The sequence below is a fragment of the Rhinopithecus roxellana genome, chromosome 12, assembly GCF_007565055.1.
Source record: "Rhinopithecus roxellana isolate Shanxi Qingling chromosome 12, ASM756505v1, whole genome shotgun sequence".
Classification (NCBI taxonomy): Eukaryota; Metazoa; Chordata; class Mammalia; order Primates; family Cercopithecidae; genus Rhinopithecus; species Rhinopithecus roxellana.
The window spans coordinates 104,547,187-104,564,405 of record NC_044560.1 but is presented as its reverse complement, the minus strand read 5'-3'; the positions used below and the strand labels follow the sequence as shown (position 1 = coordinate 104,564,405).

Sequence of the window (17,219 nt, the reverse complement as noted above, 5' to 3'; positions counted from 1 at the left end):
GGGGCCTTTGCACTTGCTATTCTCTCTGCCTGGAATGCTCTTCCTCCAGACCCCCACAAGCCTCCCTTCTTCCCCTCCTTCAAGTCTTTGATCATTTGTCACCTTCTCAGTGAGGACCTCTCTGCCCTTTCTAATTAAAAATCTCAGTCCCCCAATACTCTCAACTCCCCTCCATTTCCCCAATACACTTATCCCCATCTGACAGACAGCACACATTCATTATTATTATTATTATTATTTTTTTTTTTTTTTTTTTTTTTTTTTTTTTTTTTTTTGAGACGGAGTCTGGCTCTGTCGCCCAGGCTGGAGTGCGGTGGCCGGATCTCAGCTCACTGCAAGCTCCGCCTCCCAGGCTTACGCCATTCTCCTGCCTCCGCCTCCCAAGTAGCTGGGACTACAGGCGCCTGCCTCGTCGCCCGGCTAGTTTTTTGTATTCTTTAGTAGAGACGGGGTTTCACCATATTAGCCAGGATGGTCTCGATCTCCTGACCTTGTGAACCGCCCGTCTCGGCCTCCCAAAGTGCTGGGATTACAGGCTTGAGCCACCGCGCCCGGCCACATTCATTATTTTATTTCCTGATTCTCTCCCCTGCCAGAGCGACCCTCTGGGAAAGCAGGAGTTTTTGTTTTACTTTCTATCAAGGCTGCAAGAGTCTAGAACTGGGTCTGGCATACAGCAAAGGCTCATTTATTACTGAATGAATGTATAGATTGGGGGAGGGGAGGACAAGGTGAGGCCACATTTGGGACCGGGGCTGGGGCGGGGTGGAGAAGGGAGCTGCTGCCCAGAGGGACTCGGTGAGATTCAGGGTGGGGCCAAGGCCAGCAGCTGGCAGCGGTTTCTGAGAGGGGCTGGGCCTGCCTGAACAGGGAAGGGGTCTGGCAGCTGTGGTCACCTTGCTGGGACTGGCGTGTGGGGCCACAGGCCTGTGAGGCTGGGCCTCTCTGCCACCTGAGGCCCGCATGGCGGGGTGTCTGCCTTGTCCCCAGGGGAAGAGACTCAGGGTCACTGGTGGAGTTGGGGTAGGACATTGAGGACAGACAGTTGGGAGCCCAGCCAACTGCCTGGGAGGCAGGCCTGAGGCCACCCCCTTGTCCCCAGATATCCAGATCTTGGAGGACTTTGGCATGGAAAGGGGCCAGAGCCTGATTTTCACAGGCACATGGCCCAGGCCAGCTTGCTTGAGGGAACAGACTGAAGGCAGGCATGCATTCAGGGGCTGTACAGGGACCCAGGCCTGTTACAGTCTCCCATCCCCCTGCCAGGACACCTGCCCCATGTGCTGCTGAGTCCTTGGCCGAGTCCACCTCATCGGCCCCACAGCTCCCCATGGCCTCGTCCTGCTGGTCTCAGGTGTGAGGCTCCCAGAGGAGGGCTGGGGCCTTGGGCCTTGTCTTCTCCCCGGCTGGCCTGAGCCAGGACTCATCAGGAGGTTGGCACCAGCTGGCAGTAGGGGGCAGGGTCGGGGTTTAGCAGGTCCTGCTTGGGCGGGGAGAGAGAACAGAATTATGACTGGGTGGAGGGTGAGAGTCTTGGGGAGACAGAGAGGGACAGAGGATGAGAGACAGAGTGAGATGGGGAGAAACCCACAGAAAGAATGGAAGAGCAAGGTGGAAAGAGAGTGAGACGCAGAGAAAAGAGGTCCTGGAAGAGCCAGGAAATGAGGTGGACACAGTGACAGAGACAAAGAGGCAGGAGAGACAGAGAATGGAGAGAGAGACAGAGATGCAGAGAAACAAAGATTCGTAAAGAGATGCATCTCAGACAAGGCAGCATGAACAAATTGGAAACAGAGAAAGACAGAGAGATTGAAAAGGACACAGCCAGAGAAATTGAGAGAGAGAGAGTCCAAGAAAGGGGAAGACAGACACACAGACATATGTAGGCCACTCAGAGAGAGACAGAGCTACAGGGACAGACAGCAGACAGGAGGGGATGGAGAGGGACTGAGCCCTGCAGTGGGGTTTCACTGGGGACCCGACTGGCTGTGTGACCCTGGGCAATCCCCTGTCCCTCTCTGGGCCTTGTTCCTCCTGTGCAAATTCAAGGTTTTGGATCCCTTTTGCAAAGAAGGAAATCGCAGCCTTGGGAGGAAAAGGGATTTGCCAGGGTCTCTCAGGGAGACGGTTTGGGCTTCTCCGAGAGCTGAGACCATGAGGCTTGTGGGGATGAGGGGAGGAGAGCCCCCAGTTTCGGTTGTCTTGACCTCTCCCCACCCAGGCTTCGGGGCTCCTGGATCCATAGGATCCCCACCACCCCTCCCAGCTCCATACCTGGTACTGGTGGTTCTCTGGCCCCGCCTGTAGGGGTGGGGGTGTGGGCAGGGGCTACAAGGAAAGGACACAGGTGAGTGGGCGCTCGGCACCCCCACCCTCTAATCTTTGACCTTTGGTTCTGGGACACTCTCAGATTCCAAGTCCCCATCATCCCTCCCAGACTGCGAGGCCCCTGCGCAGAGGGGATTAACTTCCTTGTACCTCAGCGTTCTCCTCTGACAACTGGGCACTGGGCCCCAGCTTTGTGTGGTATCCCGTCAACCACTCCGTTAACTCTCAGTCTACCCCTGTCAACACCTCTGGTTCTAAGCTCTTAGCCTTAGTGTTTTTTTTTTTTTTTTTTTTTTTGAGACGGAGTCTCGCTCTGTCGCCCGGGCTGGAGTGCAGTGGCCGGATCTCAGCTCACTGCAAGCTCTGCCTCCTGAGTTCACGCCATTCTCCTGCCTCAGCCTCCCGAGTAGCTGGGACTACAGGCGCCCGCCACCTCGCCCGGCTAGTTTTTTGTATTATTTTAGTAGAGACGGGGTTTCACTGGGTTAGCCAGGATGGTCTCGATCTCCTGACCTCGTGATCCGCCCGTCTCGGCCTCCCAAAGTGCTGGGATTACAGGCTTGAGCCACCGCGCCCGGCCTAGCCTTAGTGTTTTAAGCTTCTCTTATTTTTCGCTTTTTTAGAAAAAGACAGGATCTTGCTGTGTCACCCAGGCCAGAGTACAGTGGCGCAATCATGGCTCACTGCAGCCTCAAACTCCTGGGCTCAAGTGATCCTCCCTCCTCAGCCTCCCTGGTAGCTGGGACTATAGGTGCACACCACCATGCCTAGCTAAATTTTTGTAGAGATGGGGTCTCACTATGTTCCCCAGGCTGGTCTCAAATTCCCGGCCTCAAGTGATTCTCCCACCTTTGTCTCCCAAAGTGTTGGGATTTACAGGCGTGAGTCATCATGCCCAGCTAAGTTTTTCTTTTTATTTAATCTAAATAACCTCTTTTTTTTTTTTTTTTTTTTTGGGACGGAGTCTCGCTCCTGTCACGCAGGCTGGAGTGCAGTGGCATGACCTCGGCTCACTGCAACCTCCACCTCCTGGATTCAAGCGATTCTCCTTCCTCAGCCTCCCAAGTAGCTGCAATTACAGGCATGCACCATCACACCTGGCTAATTTTTGCATTTTTAGTAGAGATGGGGTTTCGCCATGTTGGCCAGGCTGGTCTCAAACTCCTGACCTCAGGTGATCCACCCACCTTGCCCTCCCAAAGTGCTAGAATTATAGGCGTGAGCCACTGTGCACAGCCTAAGTCACTCATTTTTATAAACTTTTCATTATATATATAAAACCTCCCCATTATAAAGGGAGTAGCTGCTCAGTGCAGAAAACACAGACAAGTATAAAAGAAAAGAAGATAAAACCCACCCACCACCCTCCACACCCCAGAGACGAATGCTGCTTCTGTTGTGCTGTTTCCTTCCAGTCTCTTTTCCTTAGGATTTTTAAAAACAGGGAACAATATACAGAGAGTTGAGATTCCCAGACTTGGTGTCAAGGTGGCCCAGAGGACCACGGCCAGCTCAGAGGGGAGGCGCCTGTGAGCACTGGCTTCAGGGGAGAGGCTGGGGACAGGACTCACTTGGGCTGGGTTTATGGACCTCGTGTCACTGATGGGGGACACCAGGAAGACCGGAGAGGGCATCACTTCATAGATGTTGTTGTCACCTGAAACAGGGGACAGGGGAGGTACCCGCTGACAGATGGGCCCCACAGGCCACTCTGGCTGCCTGTTGACATTCATTTATTTATTTACTCAACTAACATTTGTGCAAATTCTTCTTCTAGCCAAACCCAGTGCTGGGGACACAGTGGTGACCATGACAGTCCCGGGCCTGCCCTTCCGGGACTCACAGGCCAGTGGGGAACACAGACCAGTCTCCAGAGTGACAACCTGGAGTGTTTAGGGCTGGAGTGGGGGGACTGGGGGTGGGTGGGAGCCCAAGAGGGGGTGTCTAAGCAGCCTAGCACTCAGTGAGGGCTTCCTGGAGGGGGCACCTCAGATAGTAGAGAGAAGTAAGAGTGAAGCTAAGGCAGGAGAGGGTGAATGCAGCGGTCTGGTGAGAGAGCCAGCTGTGTTTCAGAAACGATGTTTGATCTGTCTTGTGAAGGGCCTTGAGAATCATGTTAAGGTTCTCAAGGGCACAGGGGAGCCATGAAGGGCCTTTGAGCAGAGGAGTAACAGGATCAGAAGTTTAGAAAGATCTTGTCCCGGGATGGGTTGGAGGTGTCTGGAGGCTGGGAGATCAGTGAGGAGCTGGGTGTGGGGGGGTCTAGGAGGCTGGTAGTGGCCTGTGGGGGTGGATGGGATCCACTCGCATGACGGGATGGGGGTGCCAGCCACTGAGAAGAAGACAGAAGGCAGGTGTAGGGTGGTGCCAATGTGTTCAGATTATGTGGGTGGAGTTCAGGGGGCCCCAGGGAGGTCTCGGGCATGTGCATTGGGAGGCCCCTGAATGAGGGAGAATAAGGGGGCTTGTGGCTATGGGGGAGAAGGAAGGAGTTGAGAAGAGGGCTAGGTAGTGAGATCTAGGGCTCTTGCCTTACCAGCATCATGAGCAGGGCCCAATTCTGGCTTCTCTGTGGTTGCCATCCTGGGGACACATGGAGGGAATTGATATTAGGATAGAGAGACACTTGGGTGGGTGGAGAGAGACTTAGAGAGGCTGGAAATCCCACCAGGCCCCTGAAAGCCACATGGTCTCTCCTTCAGAGTGAGCTAGGATGAGGCCTGAACTATCCCAGACTCTTTTTTTTTTTTTTTTTTTTTTGAGGCGGAGTCTCGCTCTGTCGCCCGGACTGGAGTGCAGTGGCCAGATCTCAGCTCACTGCAAGCTCCGCCTCCCGGGTTTACGCCATTCTCCTGCCTCAGCCTCCCGAGTAGCTGGGACTACAGGCGCCCGCCACCTCGCCGGGCTAGTTTTTGTATTTTGAGTAGAGACGGGGTTTCACCGTGTTAGCCAGGATGGTCTCGATCTCCTGACCTCGTGATCTGCCCGTCTTGGCCTCCCAAAGTGCTGGGATTACAGGCTTGAGCCACCGCGCCCGGCCTATCCCAGACTCTTATTCCATAATCCCCATCCGCAGTCCCTCAGTTTCCCTAGCCACCACCTCATGCCAATGAGCAACGTTCCCCAAACATCACCATTTACAGAGATCACCTACATGGTCCTGCTCCATCCACCTGTCTTAGCTTTCCTTAATGTTTCTCTTTACATTGATTCATTTGAATACCCTTATTTATTTTTTATTTTTATATTTATTTTTTTTTTTTTGAGACAGTCTCGCTCTGTCGCCCAGGCTGGAGTGCAATGGCGTGATGTCAGCTCACTGCAACCTCCGCCTCCTAGGTTCAAGAGATTCTCCTGCCTCTGCCTTCCAAGTAGCTGGGATTACAGGTGTGTGCCACAATGTTCGGCTAATTTTTTTTTTTTTTTTTTTTTTTTTTGAGACGGAGTCTCACTCTGTTGCCCAGGCTGGAGTATAGTGGTGCAATCTTGGCACACTGCAAGCTCCACCTCCCGGGTTCACGCCATTCTCCTGCCTCAGCCTCCCTAGTAGCTGGGACTACAGGCACCCGCCACCATGCCCGGCTAATTTTTGTATTTTTAGTAGAGACGGGGTTTCACCGTGTCAGCCAGGATGGTCTCGATCTCCTGACCTCATGATCAGCCTGCCTTGGCCTCCCAAAGTGCTGGGATTACAGGCGTGAGGCACCACACCCGGCCCATGCTCGGATAATTTTGTATTGTTAGTAGAGCAGGTTTTCACCATGTTCCTCAGGTTGGTCTCGAACCCCTGACCTCAAGTGATCCACCGGCCTTGGCCCCCCAAAATATTGGGATTACAGGCATGAGCCACTGCACCCGTCCTGAATACCCTTAATTTAAAAAGTACACTGGAACCAAGTGAAGTGGCTCATGACTATACACCCAGCACACTGGGAGACCAAGGCAGGAGAATTTTTTGAGGCCAGGAGTTTGAGACCTGCCTGACCCACAAAGTGAGATTCCGTCTCTACAAAAATTATAAAAATTAGCCAGGCATGGTGGTGCGCACCTGGGGTCCCAGCTACTTGGGAGACTTGGGGTGGGAGGATAGTTTGAACCAGGGAGGTCGAGGCTACAGTGAGCTATGATAGCACCACTGTACCCCAACCTGGGCAATAGAGCAAGACTTTGAGTATGAAACAAAAGTACTCTTGACACCACTATAGCGAGTTTGTTAATTCACCAAATAAGTATTTACAAGCACCAACCATGTGCTGGGCGTCACTGAAGGCACTGGGGACACAGCGGAGCACAAGATGGACAGAGATCCCTGGCCCCCTGGAGCAGGCAGTCTAGGGGGGAAAGAGAGGGGAAGAAAATTGGAGTAAAGCACTGACAGTAGAATATCAGAGAGCAACATTCCTTCCCTATGAAGGAAAATGGAGAGAGGGGGAGGGGGTGGAAGATGTGTGTCCGGTTTTGAGTACAAAAAATAATAATTGACTGGGCGCAGGGGCTCACACCTGTAATCCCAGCACTTTGGGAGGCCAAGGTGGGCAGATCACCTGAGGTCAGGATTTGAGACCATCGTGGCCAACATGGTGAAACCCTGTCTCTACTAAAAATACAAAAATTAGCCAGGCGATGTGGTGGGTGCCTGTAATTCCAGCTACTCAGGAAACTGAGGCAGCATAATCGCTTCAACCTGTGAAGCGGAGGTTGCAGTGAGCTGAGATTGCGCCATTGGATTCCAGCCTGGGTGACAAGAGCAAAACAAGAAGAAAGCAAGCTTGGAAATGGTGCATTCCTGTAGTCCCAGCTACTTCGGGGGCTGAGATGGGAGGATGGCTTGAGCCCAGCAATTCAAGACCAGCCAGGGCAACACAGGGAGATCTTATTTTTACAAAAAGTAAAAAATAAGCTAGGCATGGTGGTGCATGCCTGTAATTCGAGCATTTTGGGAGGCTGAGGCGGAAGGATCGTTTAAGGCCAGGAGTTTGAGGTCAACTTGGGCAACATAGCAAGACCCCATCTCTACAAAAAATAATAATACAGATAATTAGCCAGGTGTGGTAGCACAGGCCTGTGGTCCCAGTTACCCAGGAGGCTGAGGTGGGAGGATCACTTGAGCCCAGGAGTCTGAGGCTGTAGTAAACTATGATCACACCACTGCACTCCAGCCTGGGTGATAGAGCAAGACCCTGTCTCTCTAAAAAAGAAAAAAGAAATAGACCAGGCGCAATGGCTCACGCCTGTAATTCCAGTACTTTGGGAGGCCGAGGCCGGTGGATTGCCTGAGATTAGGAGTTTGAGACCACTCAGGGCAACATGGTGAAACCCCATCTCTACTAAAATACAAAAAAATTAGCCGGGTGTTGTGGTGCACGCCTGTAGTCCCAGCTACTTAGGAGGCTGAGGCACTAAATTGCTTGAGCCCCGGAGGCAGAGACTGCAGTGAGCCGAGATTGCTCCACTGCACTGTGGCAAGACTGTCTCAAAAAAAAAAAAAAAAGAAGAAGAAGAAAAAAGAACATGGCACAATTAAGAAAGGAGACAAAATTGCTGCTTTCAAATTCTAGGAACTGGTGAGTGGCAGAAAAATTAGACACCTTATCTACAATCAGTTCAGAATCAATTTCAAGAGACAAAGTTCTGAAGATGCTGATGTCATAAGAAAGGAATTTTTCACAAACAGACTCTCCCTGGGGGAAACAGGACCCCATCTCTCTCTCTCTCCCCACACAGAGGTAGGTGGCATCTGATAGCTTTGCCTACCGCTGTCCACTCCCCTTCTTTGACAATAGCATCCAGTTTTCCTTTGGAGAGCTGGTCTACACTCTCAATTCATTTGATTAAACGGAGTTGGATCTATCCCAGGCTCTGGGGCTGCACAAATAGCCCAAGTTTGGCCAATCAGGGCTTTCCCTGGCCACCAACCCCTGGCCACAGTGATTGGGTCATGAAAATTCATGTGATCTGAGTTAAGCCAATGAGAGGTAGACTTGGGGCTTTTGTTGGAACTACCAGGAACAAGGTTGTCTCCTTGCTAGGAATGGCTAAACCGGTGGAGTATGAGCCTGCCCTTTGGGAGTGATCTTGTCGCAACAGAGGAGAGCCTGCCTGAGAATGAAGCCACCGAAAAAAAATACAGAGTTGAGGAGTATATAAAGGAGTCACTTGAGAACATTGAGCCCCTGGATGCAGCCCTACCTGAAGTTAATAAGTTATGTAGTATTAAACAATTCCTTGTTTTTGGGCAGGGAACAGTGGCTCATGCCACTCAGCACTTTGGGAGGCCAAGGCTGGAGGATCACTTGAGCCCAGGAGTTCGAGACCAGCCTGGGCAAAATCTCATCTCTACAAAAATAAAAAAATTAGCCAGGCCTGGTGATGCACACCTGTAGTCTCAGCTACCTGGGAGGCTGAGGTGAAAGAATCACCTGAGCCCAGGGAGGTCGAGGCTGCAGTGAGTCGTGACTGCACCACTGCACTCCAGCCTGGGTGACAGAGCGAGACCCTGTCTAAAATTCCTTGTTTTTGGTAAGTCAGTTTAAGAATAGGTTTCCTGGCCGGGCGCGGTGGCTCAAGCCTGTAATCCCAGCACTTTGGGAGGCCGAGATGGGCGGATCACGAGGTCAGGAGATCGAGACCATCCTGGCTAACACGGTGAAATCCCGTCTCTACTAAAAATACAAAAACTAGCCGGGCGAGGTGGCAGGCGCCTGTAGTCCCAGCTACTCGGGAGGCTGAGGCAGGAGAATGGCGTAAACCCGGGAGGCGGAGCTTGCAGTGAGCTGAGATCTGGCCACTGTACTCCAGTCCGGGCGACAGAGCGAGACTCCGCCTCAAAAAAAAAAAAAAAAAAAGAATAGGTTTCCTGTCCCTTGCAATGCAGAATTCTGTTTAACACAGGATAGAAAGATCCTTTTCACCCCAGGAGTTCCAAGATTTGATGAGATTGTGTATGAGCCGGATGATGTGACTTGTGGAAGAATCCACGGGGCTTGAGAAGACAGTGGGAGGAGACAGGAGAGGGACATCTGGGGACCCTGTACCTGTGGCTCTGGCCCTTCCAGTTCCTTGTCACCAGGAGATAGGCAATGCAGCTGATGAGAAGGGCCCCAGCAGCAAGAGATCCAATGATGGTGGCTGCCAGGATCCCAGCGTTGGTGGGCAGGTGTGTACTGGGCAGTTCCTTATTCTTTTCTGAGGGATGAGAGAAATAAAGAGAGAGAGGGGGGACTGTGCGATGTCTCCTGAGGGTTCCCCCAATCCCCTACCGACTATATCAGTGACTGCCTGGAGAACTGAGGTGTAGTTTCCTATTTCCAGCCCAGAGCTTTCTCCTGCTTTTCAGATCTGAGCATCCAACCATCTGGGTGGCACATAAAATCCAACATGTCCCAGCGGGCTGGGCGCATTGCTCATGCCTGTAATCTCAGCAATTTGGGAGGCTGAGGTGGGAGGATCACTTGAGCCCAGGAGTTCGAGACCAGCCTGGGCAACATAGTGAGACCCTATCTCTATTAAAAAATTTTTCAACATGTCCCAGATGGAACTCCTCAGCTCTCCCCTATCTCAATGTCACCGGTTCCCTAGGGTTTCATATGATCCTCAGCACATCCAAAATCTGTTTGCTGACAAGCTCCCTAACCCTACCCCATCAAACTGATTTTATTTTTTTTCTTTTTTGAAACAGCATCTCACTCTGTTGCCCAGACTGGAGTGCAATGTCATGATCGTGGTTCACTGCAGCCTCTAATTCCTGGGCTTTAAGCCATCCTCCCACCTCAGTCTCCCAAGTAGCTGGGACTACAGGCACACACCACCACTCCCGGCTAATTTTAAAATTTTTTGTAAAGAAGAGGTGTCACTAAATTACTCAGGCTGGTCTCAAATTCCTGGACTCAAGCAGTTCTCCCGTCTTGGCCTCCCAAAGTGTTGGAATTACAGATGTGAGTCATCGAGCCCAGAGCCAATCTGCTTTGCTTCTTCTCACCTCAGTTGATGATACCTGAATCCTTTCAGCAGAAGGATGAGGTTCTGGGCTGTGTTTTGCAGGAGATGTAGGGGACTCGGAGGATTCTTAAGTTGGACTTGCCAGAATTAAGACCACGCCTACCTGGCTCTTATCCTCTGACCTCCCAGCTTTACTCTCAAACTGGACATCTGTTCTATCCCAACCCTTCTTGGCAGCTAAGCTCATAGACTATGAGATTCTAATGCTGCCTACTGGCTGTGTGACCTTGGGCAAATTACACAGACTTGGTTCGTCTGTGAAATGAGGATAATACGAATACCTAGCTCTTAGGGTTGTTATGAAGTTTGAAATACACATACACACACACACACACACACACACACACACACACTGTTCTCTCAATGATCCAACAAAGAAACTCTATGCCATTTTACAGATAAGGAAACTGAGGCATGGAACAGTAAATTGCCTTGCCTGATGGCTCACGATAAGTGCAGTGCTGGGATCATACCCAGGCCACCTGAACTCCCTAATGACCACGCTGTGCAGCTTCCAAAAGGGGCACCTGTGACCTGGGAGCCCCGGAAATGTGGGGAGAAGCCACCTCAGGCTCCATGAGTGAAGTAAGGACTTTTATCTCCAACCGGACTGGAGTGTCATTTTATGCAGAGTTGTGTAATCAAATTAATGCATGTGTTGAGTCAACTTTTGCCTATTTCATCCGTTTCTCTAAAATTTTTTCTATCCACTGTCCAAAACCCATTTTAAAATTTAACTAGGGGCCAGGAGTGGTGGCTTACACCTATAATCCCAGCACTTTGGGAGGCCGAGGTGGATGGATCACCTGAGCTCAGGAGTTGGAGACCAGCCTGGGCAACATGGCGAAACCCAGTCTCTACCAATAAATAAAAAAATTTGGCTGGGTGTGATGGCACACGCCTACAGTCCCAGCTACATGGGAAGCTGAGGTGGGAGGATTGCCTGAGCCCGGGAGGTGGAGGTTACAGTGAGCCGAGACTGGGCATGATGGCTTACTCTTGTAATCCCAGGACTGGGAGGCCAAAGTGGAAGGATTGCTTGAGGCCAGGAGTTTGAGACCAGCCTGAGCAATACCAGTAAGACCCTGTCTCCACAATCTTGTGTTTTGTTTTTTGTTTTTTTTAAAAAAGCATACAATCTATTTACAAGTGCTCTACCCTCATTATCTAATCACCTCCCACAAGCCCCACTTTTTTATTTTTTGAGATGGAGTCTTGCTCTGTTGCCCAGGCTGGAGTACAGTGGCATGATCTTGGTTCACTACAACCTCTGCCTCCCAGGTTCAAGTGATTCTCCTGCCTCAGCCTCCCATGTGGCTGGCATTAGAGGCACCTGCCACCACGCCCAGCTAATCTTTGTATTTTTTGGTAGAGACAGGGTTTCACCATATTGGCCAGGCTGATCTCGAACTCCTGAGCTCAGGTGATCCACCCACTTCAGCCTCTCAAAATGCTGGGATTGCAGGTATGAGCCACCGTGCCGGGCCCAAGCCCCACCTTTTAATACCATCATCTTGGAGGTTAGGATTTGAACATACAAATTCTGGGGGGATCTGCGTCCTGTGGAAATGCCAAGGGGCCACAGCACCTCCCTCCCTCAATCACCTTCTTCTGGTCTCTCCTCTAAGGTCACTTCTTGAGTGAGGTCTCCCTGATGACCCCCCTTCCCATGTCACATCATTCTGGTTCATAGTCTTTACTCAGCAAGTCATAGCGTGCCTCCATTTTTCAATCTGTAAAATGGAGACAATAATGGCACCCACCTCATGGAGTTGTTTTAAGGTAAAAATGAGTAAATATAGGGTAGTGGTTCTCAACCAGGGGTGATTCTTATCCCAGGGTGGAGACATTTGGCAATATCTGAAGACATTGTTGGTTGTCACGATTAGGAAGGTGCTACTGGTACCCAGTGAGTAGAGGCCAGGGGTGCTGCTGAAATCTCTGCAACGCACAAACCCTCTATTGGGAAGAACTGGCCAATACTAAACATCAGTAGTGCTGAAGCTGAGAAACTATGCTTTAGGGAAAAGGTTTAAGATGGTGCCTGGCTCTTCACAAGCACCCAAGAAATGCCAGCTGTCATTATTGTCCACCATCCTGTCCCTCACACTTTGCTCCGAGTGGATTCATCAGTAAATACTCGCCTTGGTAAACAAGTTGGTACATTCTCCAGTGTCAGGCACAAGGCAGGCATTTCATAGATATTTTATTAGTTAATGCATGTGAGGGTTAAAGACTATCTCTGGGGATTGGTACACAGTAGACGCTCAATATGTGTCAAATGAATGAATGAGAGGACCAAATGAAATAGTGTTTGCACAGCACCTGGTGCATGGAAGCTGCTCAGGGCTCGTTAGTTTCCTCATCTCATCCCCAGACCCTAACACTTACCAGCTACCTGGACCTCAGTCTTGGCCTTCATAGTCCATTCAGAGTTGATGGTAACGGCTACTTGGTAGGTGCCACTGTCTGTAGGCTGGGCGCGGCGCAGCACCATAGAACCATTGGGGAAGCCCACGATGTCTCGCTGTCCCATGGCACTGCCATCCCTCTGGGGCCGTTGTATCCCAGGGATGTAGGTAAATAGCCTCGTGCCTCCATACATCTCCTCCCCAAGGTACCAATTGAAGTCCTGGAAGGTGTCTGGGACACCCTGGACTGACAGGAGAAGGTCCTGGTTCTTTTGAGGCTGCTCTGGAATCTTCTGGATATGGAGGGCTGCCTGGGAGCCTTGGAGCATCCGGAGGACCAGGATTGAGGCTGTGGGAAGTTATAGGGAAGGGCTGAGATCAGGGGTGTTGCCAGGGACCATGGCATGCTCCTCTCTAGACAGAGATCTTCAGCGGGGAGCAAGGACTTTGAGTGCTGCTCATTGGAAACAATGCTGGGATTGATTAGTGATGTCTGCCCTGGGTGCAGGTGTGGGAACACAGGCATGGATACCACAGATTTGCCATCCTATTGATCCAGAGGTTTTTCTACCTTGAGATGTTGTGTGGCCTGCTTCTAAACACATGGACTCTCTGAATTCATTCATTCATTTATTCAACCAATACTTACAGGCATATGTAATATATAAGCCATAATACCAACTATATATAATACATCTAAACTTCCTTCAATTTCTAGACACTGGAGATATAGCAGGGAACCAAACATACATAAATTCCTGACTTCATGGTCCTAACATTATAGAAAATTCCATAGATAAAATGGTAATGAGGCTGTGATTCTGTTGCCCCTCCCGCATCTCACTCTAATTTCATCTTCTCAGGTAATCTTCCCCGACTTCTAAGAGGAAACTTCAATCTCTGGGCTGAGTCCCCATTTCTCCCCTCGGCCTTTAGGGTCTATTTCCTCCTTACCTGAGAGCAGAAGGCTCTTTGAGAAGCAGCCCTGGGTCCCCATGGGAATCTCCATCTTGGCGTCTTGTGGAAATGCCAAGGGGCCACGAGCTGGACACTAAGGGGGCCAGAGGGGTGGGCCCTGGCTGTCTGAAGTAGGCCAGCTCAGTGGGGATCCCAGGGTGCCTTAGAGACACTGCTGAGGCTGGCCCAGCCCCCGCATGCCCTGTCCATGGGCTCTGGAGGCTCCACCTATACTCCCTGGGATGGAAGCACAGACAGAGGTTGAACCAGTTTTTCAGGGTGACTGGGGAACTTCCCAGGACTCCTCCCCTGACCCTCTTCAACCTCTTTTTCTCACTCAGCGTGACTACAACAGCAGTCACTATAGCAATAATCATAGCAACCTCTGTTTGAACAATTCCCCTGGGTTTGCTCAAACACACACTACCTCATTCAGCAGCCACCATAAATAACTGTTCCCATTGCACAGATGTGGAAACAGAGGCCCAGGAAAAGACGCAAGTCTGCCAATAGACAGAGGTGGGATTTCACCTGTGACTGACTCACTTGAAGGCTCTGAGACAGGCCAGGTGCGGTGGCTCACGCCTGTAATCCCAGCCCTTTGGGAGGCCAAGTTAGGTAGATCATAAAGTGAGGAGTTTGAGACCAGCCTGGCCAACATGATGAAACCTTGTCTCTACTAAAAATACAAAAATTAGTCAGGCGTGGTGGTGGGCGCCTGTAATCCCAGCAACTGTGTAGGCTGAGGCAGGAGAATCACTTGAATCTGGGAGGCAAGGGGTTGCAGGGAGCTGAGACGGCACCACTGCACGCCAGCCTGGGTGACAGAGCGAGACATTGTCTCAAAAAAAAAAAAAAAAAAAAAAAAAAAAAAAAAGCTGTTAGCCTAGTGGTTTTTTAATTTAATTTTATTTTATTTTGAGATGGAGTTTTGTCTTGTTGCCCAGACTGGAGTGCAATGGCATAATCTCGGTTCACCGCAACCTCTGCCACCAGGGTTCAAGTGATCCTCCCACCTCAGCCTCCCGAGTACCTGGATTACAGGCATGCACCACCACGCCCGGCTAATTTTGTATTTTTAGTAGAGACGGGGTTTCTCCATGTTGGTCAGGCTGGTCTTAAACTCCTGACCTCAGGTGATCTGCCCACCTCAGCCTTCCAAAGTGCTGGGATTACAGGCGTGAGCCACCGTGCTTGGCCTGTTTTTTTTTTTTTTTTTTTTCTCTCGAGTCATGGTCTTGCTCTGTCTTTCCATTCATGAACATTATTTTGTAGTTTTTAAGAGTGTGTGTGTTTTTTTTTTTGAGATGCTCTGTCGCCCAGGCTGGAGTGCAGTGGCACAGTCTCAGTTCACTGCAACCTTCCCAGGTTCAAGCGATTCTTCTGCCTCAGCCTTCTGAGTAGCTGGGATTACAGGCATGCGTTACTATGCCTGGCTAATTTTTGTATTTTTAATAGAGATGGGGTTTTGCCATGTTGGCCAGGCTGGTCTCAGACTCCTGATCTCAGATGATCCTCCTGCCTCAGCCTCCCAAAGTGCTAGGAGTACAGGCATGAGCCACCGCACCCAGCCCCAGAGTGTGTTTTGTACTTTTCTGGATCATGTTTATTCCAAGTGTGTTACTCTTGTTTTTTTTTGTTTTTTGTTTTTTGTTTTTTTAAGACAGGGTCTCACTCTGTTGCCCAGGCTGGAGTATAGTGGCATGATCATTGCTCACTGCAGCCTCCAACTCCTGGGCTCAAGCAATCCTTCCGTCTCAGCCTCCTGAGTAGCTGGGACCACAGTTGTGCGCTACCATCCCCGGCCAATTTTTTTGTTTTGTAGAGATGGGATCTCACTATATTGCCCCAGGCTGGTATTGAACTCCTGGGCTCAAGTGAACCTCCCACCTTTGCCTCCCAAAGTACTGGGATTACAGATGTGACCGACCACACCTGGCTTAGCCTAGTTTATAAAAAGCATTCTCCAGGCCGGGCGCGGTGGCTCAAGCCTGTAATCCCAGCACTTTGGGAGGCCGAGATGGGCGGATCACGAGGTCAGGAGATCGAGACCATCCTGGCTAACATGGTGAAACCCCGTCGCTACTAAAAATACAAAAACTAGCCGGGCGAGGTGGTGGGCGCCTGTAGTCCCAGCTACTCGGGAGGCTGAGGCAGAAGAATGGCGTAAACCCGGGAGGCGGAGCTTGCAGTGAGCTGAGATCCGGCCACTGCACTCCAGCCTGGGCGACAGAGAGAGACTCCGCCTCAAAAAAAAAAAAAAAGCATTCTCCATTCATTCCAGCACACACTCCCAGTGCCCAGTCATGGGTGCTGGGTGATGTTGGTGACACAGTGATGATTGAGACCATCTCTGCTCTGCCCTCTGTCCACAGTAGGGCACACAGTCCTGTAGGGTGTGGGGGGCAGACCCCTCTCACACAATTATGATCCAGGGTGATCAGGGCTGAGATGGAGGAGCCCAGAAGTCTGGGAGAGCCCAAGGAGATACACCTCATTCAACCCGAGGGCTAAGGAGGGCTTCCTGGGGGAGGGGGCATCTGAGCTGAGACCTGGAGTAAGAGTAGAAATGAGGCAGATGATGGGGTGAGGCAGCGTGAGATGCACCAAGCAGCATAAACAGCAATGCAAGGATGTGGAGGCTGAGATAGTCATCAAGGCATATTGAGGAGGTTGCAATATGTTGGGTGAATGGAGGCAGGAAGGAGGGCGTGGGGCATGTGTGTGTGAAGCTGGGAGGTGGGAGAGATCAACTATGTTCTGTTGGTTGGATCAACAGAGCTTGGGTGATGGAGGGTCTAGTGTTATGCTGTTTAATATCATAGCTATTAGTCATATTTAAATATAAATTTAGGCCAGGCACAGGTGACTCACACTTATAATCCTACCCCTCTGAGAGGCTGAGGTGGGAAGATTGCTTGAGCCCAGGAATTTGAGACCAGGTTGGGCAACATAGTAGGACATCTTTACAGACAAAGAAATTTTAAAAATTAGGTAAGCTTGGTGGCTTTCAACTGTGGTTCCAGTTACTCAGAAGGCTGAGGCAGGAGGACCGCTGAGCCTGGGAGTTCGAAGCTGCAGTGAACTTTGATCATGACACTGCACTTCAGCCTGGGTGACAGAATGAGACTCTGTCTCAAAAAAAAATATTGAATAGGCCAGGTGTGGTGGCTCATGCCTGTAATCCTAGCACTTTGGAAGGCAGAGGCAGGCAGATCACTTGAGGTCAGGAGTTTGAGACCAGTCTGGACAACAGGATGAAACCTTGTCTCCACTAAAAATACAAACATTAGCTGGCCGTGGTGGCGCACACCTGTAATCCCAGCTACTTGGGAGGCTGAGGCAGGAGAATCGCTTGAACCCAACAGGTGGAGGTTATAGTGAGCGGAGATTGTGCCACTGCACTCCAGCCTGGGCAACAGAGCAAGACTCCATCTCCAAAAAAAAAAAATTGATTGAATATATATATATAATATATGTAAAAGTGTATATATGTGTATAAATATGTATATATAAATGTATATA

General features: G+C 50.6%; 1 protein-coding gene across 2 annotated transcripts; it reads right to left on the bottom strand.

Moving 5' to 3' along the window:
- Positions 1-558: 558 nt before the first annotated feature.
- Positions 559-14,225, bottom strand: CEACAM19 (CEA cell adhesion molecule 19). Of its 2 annotated transcripts, XM_010377521.2 has the most exons (8): positions 13,692-14,225; positions 12,718-13,086; positions 9,363-9,513; positions 6,576-6,659; positions 4,865-4,911; positions 3,900-3,985; positions 2,275-2,328; positions 559-1,480 (listed from the first exon to the last, which is right to left on the bottom strand). In XM_010377521.2, exons 1-8 carry the CDS (start codon positions 13,744-13,746, stop codon positions 1,427-1,429), a joined length of 900 nt encoding a protein of 299 aa, XP_010375823.2. In that variant the 5' UTR covers positions 13,747-14,225; the 3' UTR covers positions 559-1,426. The 2 variants fall into 2 exon arrangements, with proteins under 2 accessions (XP_010375823.2, XP_010375824.2); XM_010377522.2 differs by lacking the exon at positions 6,576-6,659 and having other exon boundaries at positions 13,692-13,906.
- Positions 14,226-17,219: the final 2,994 nt, after the last annotated feature.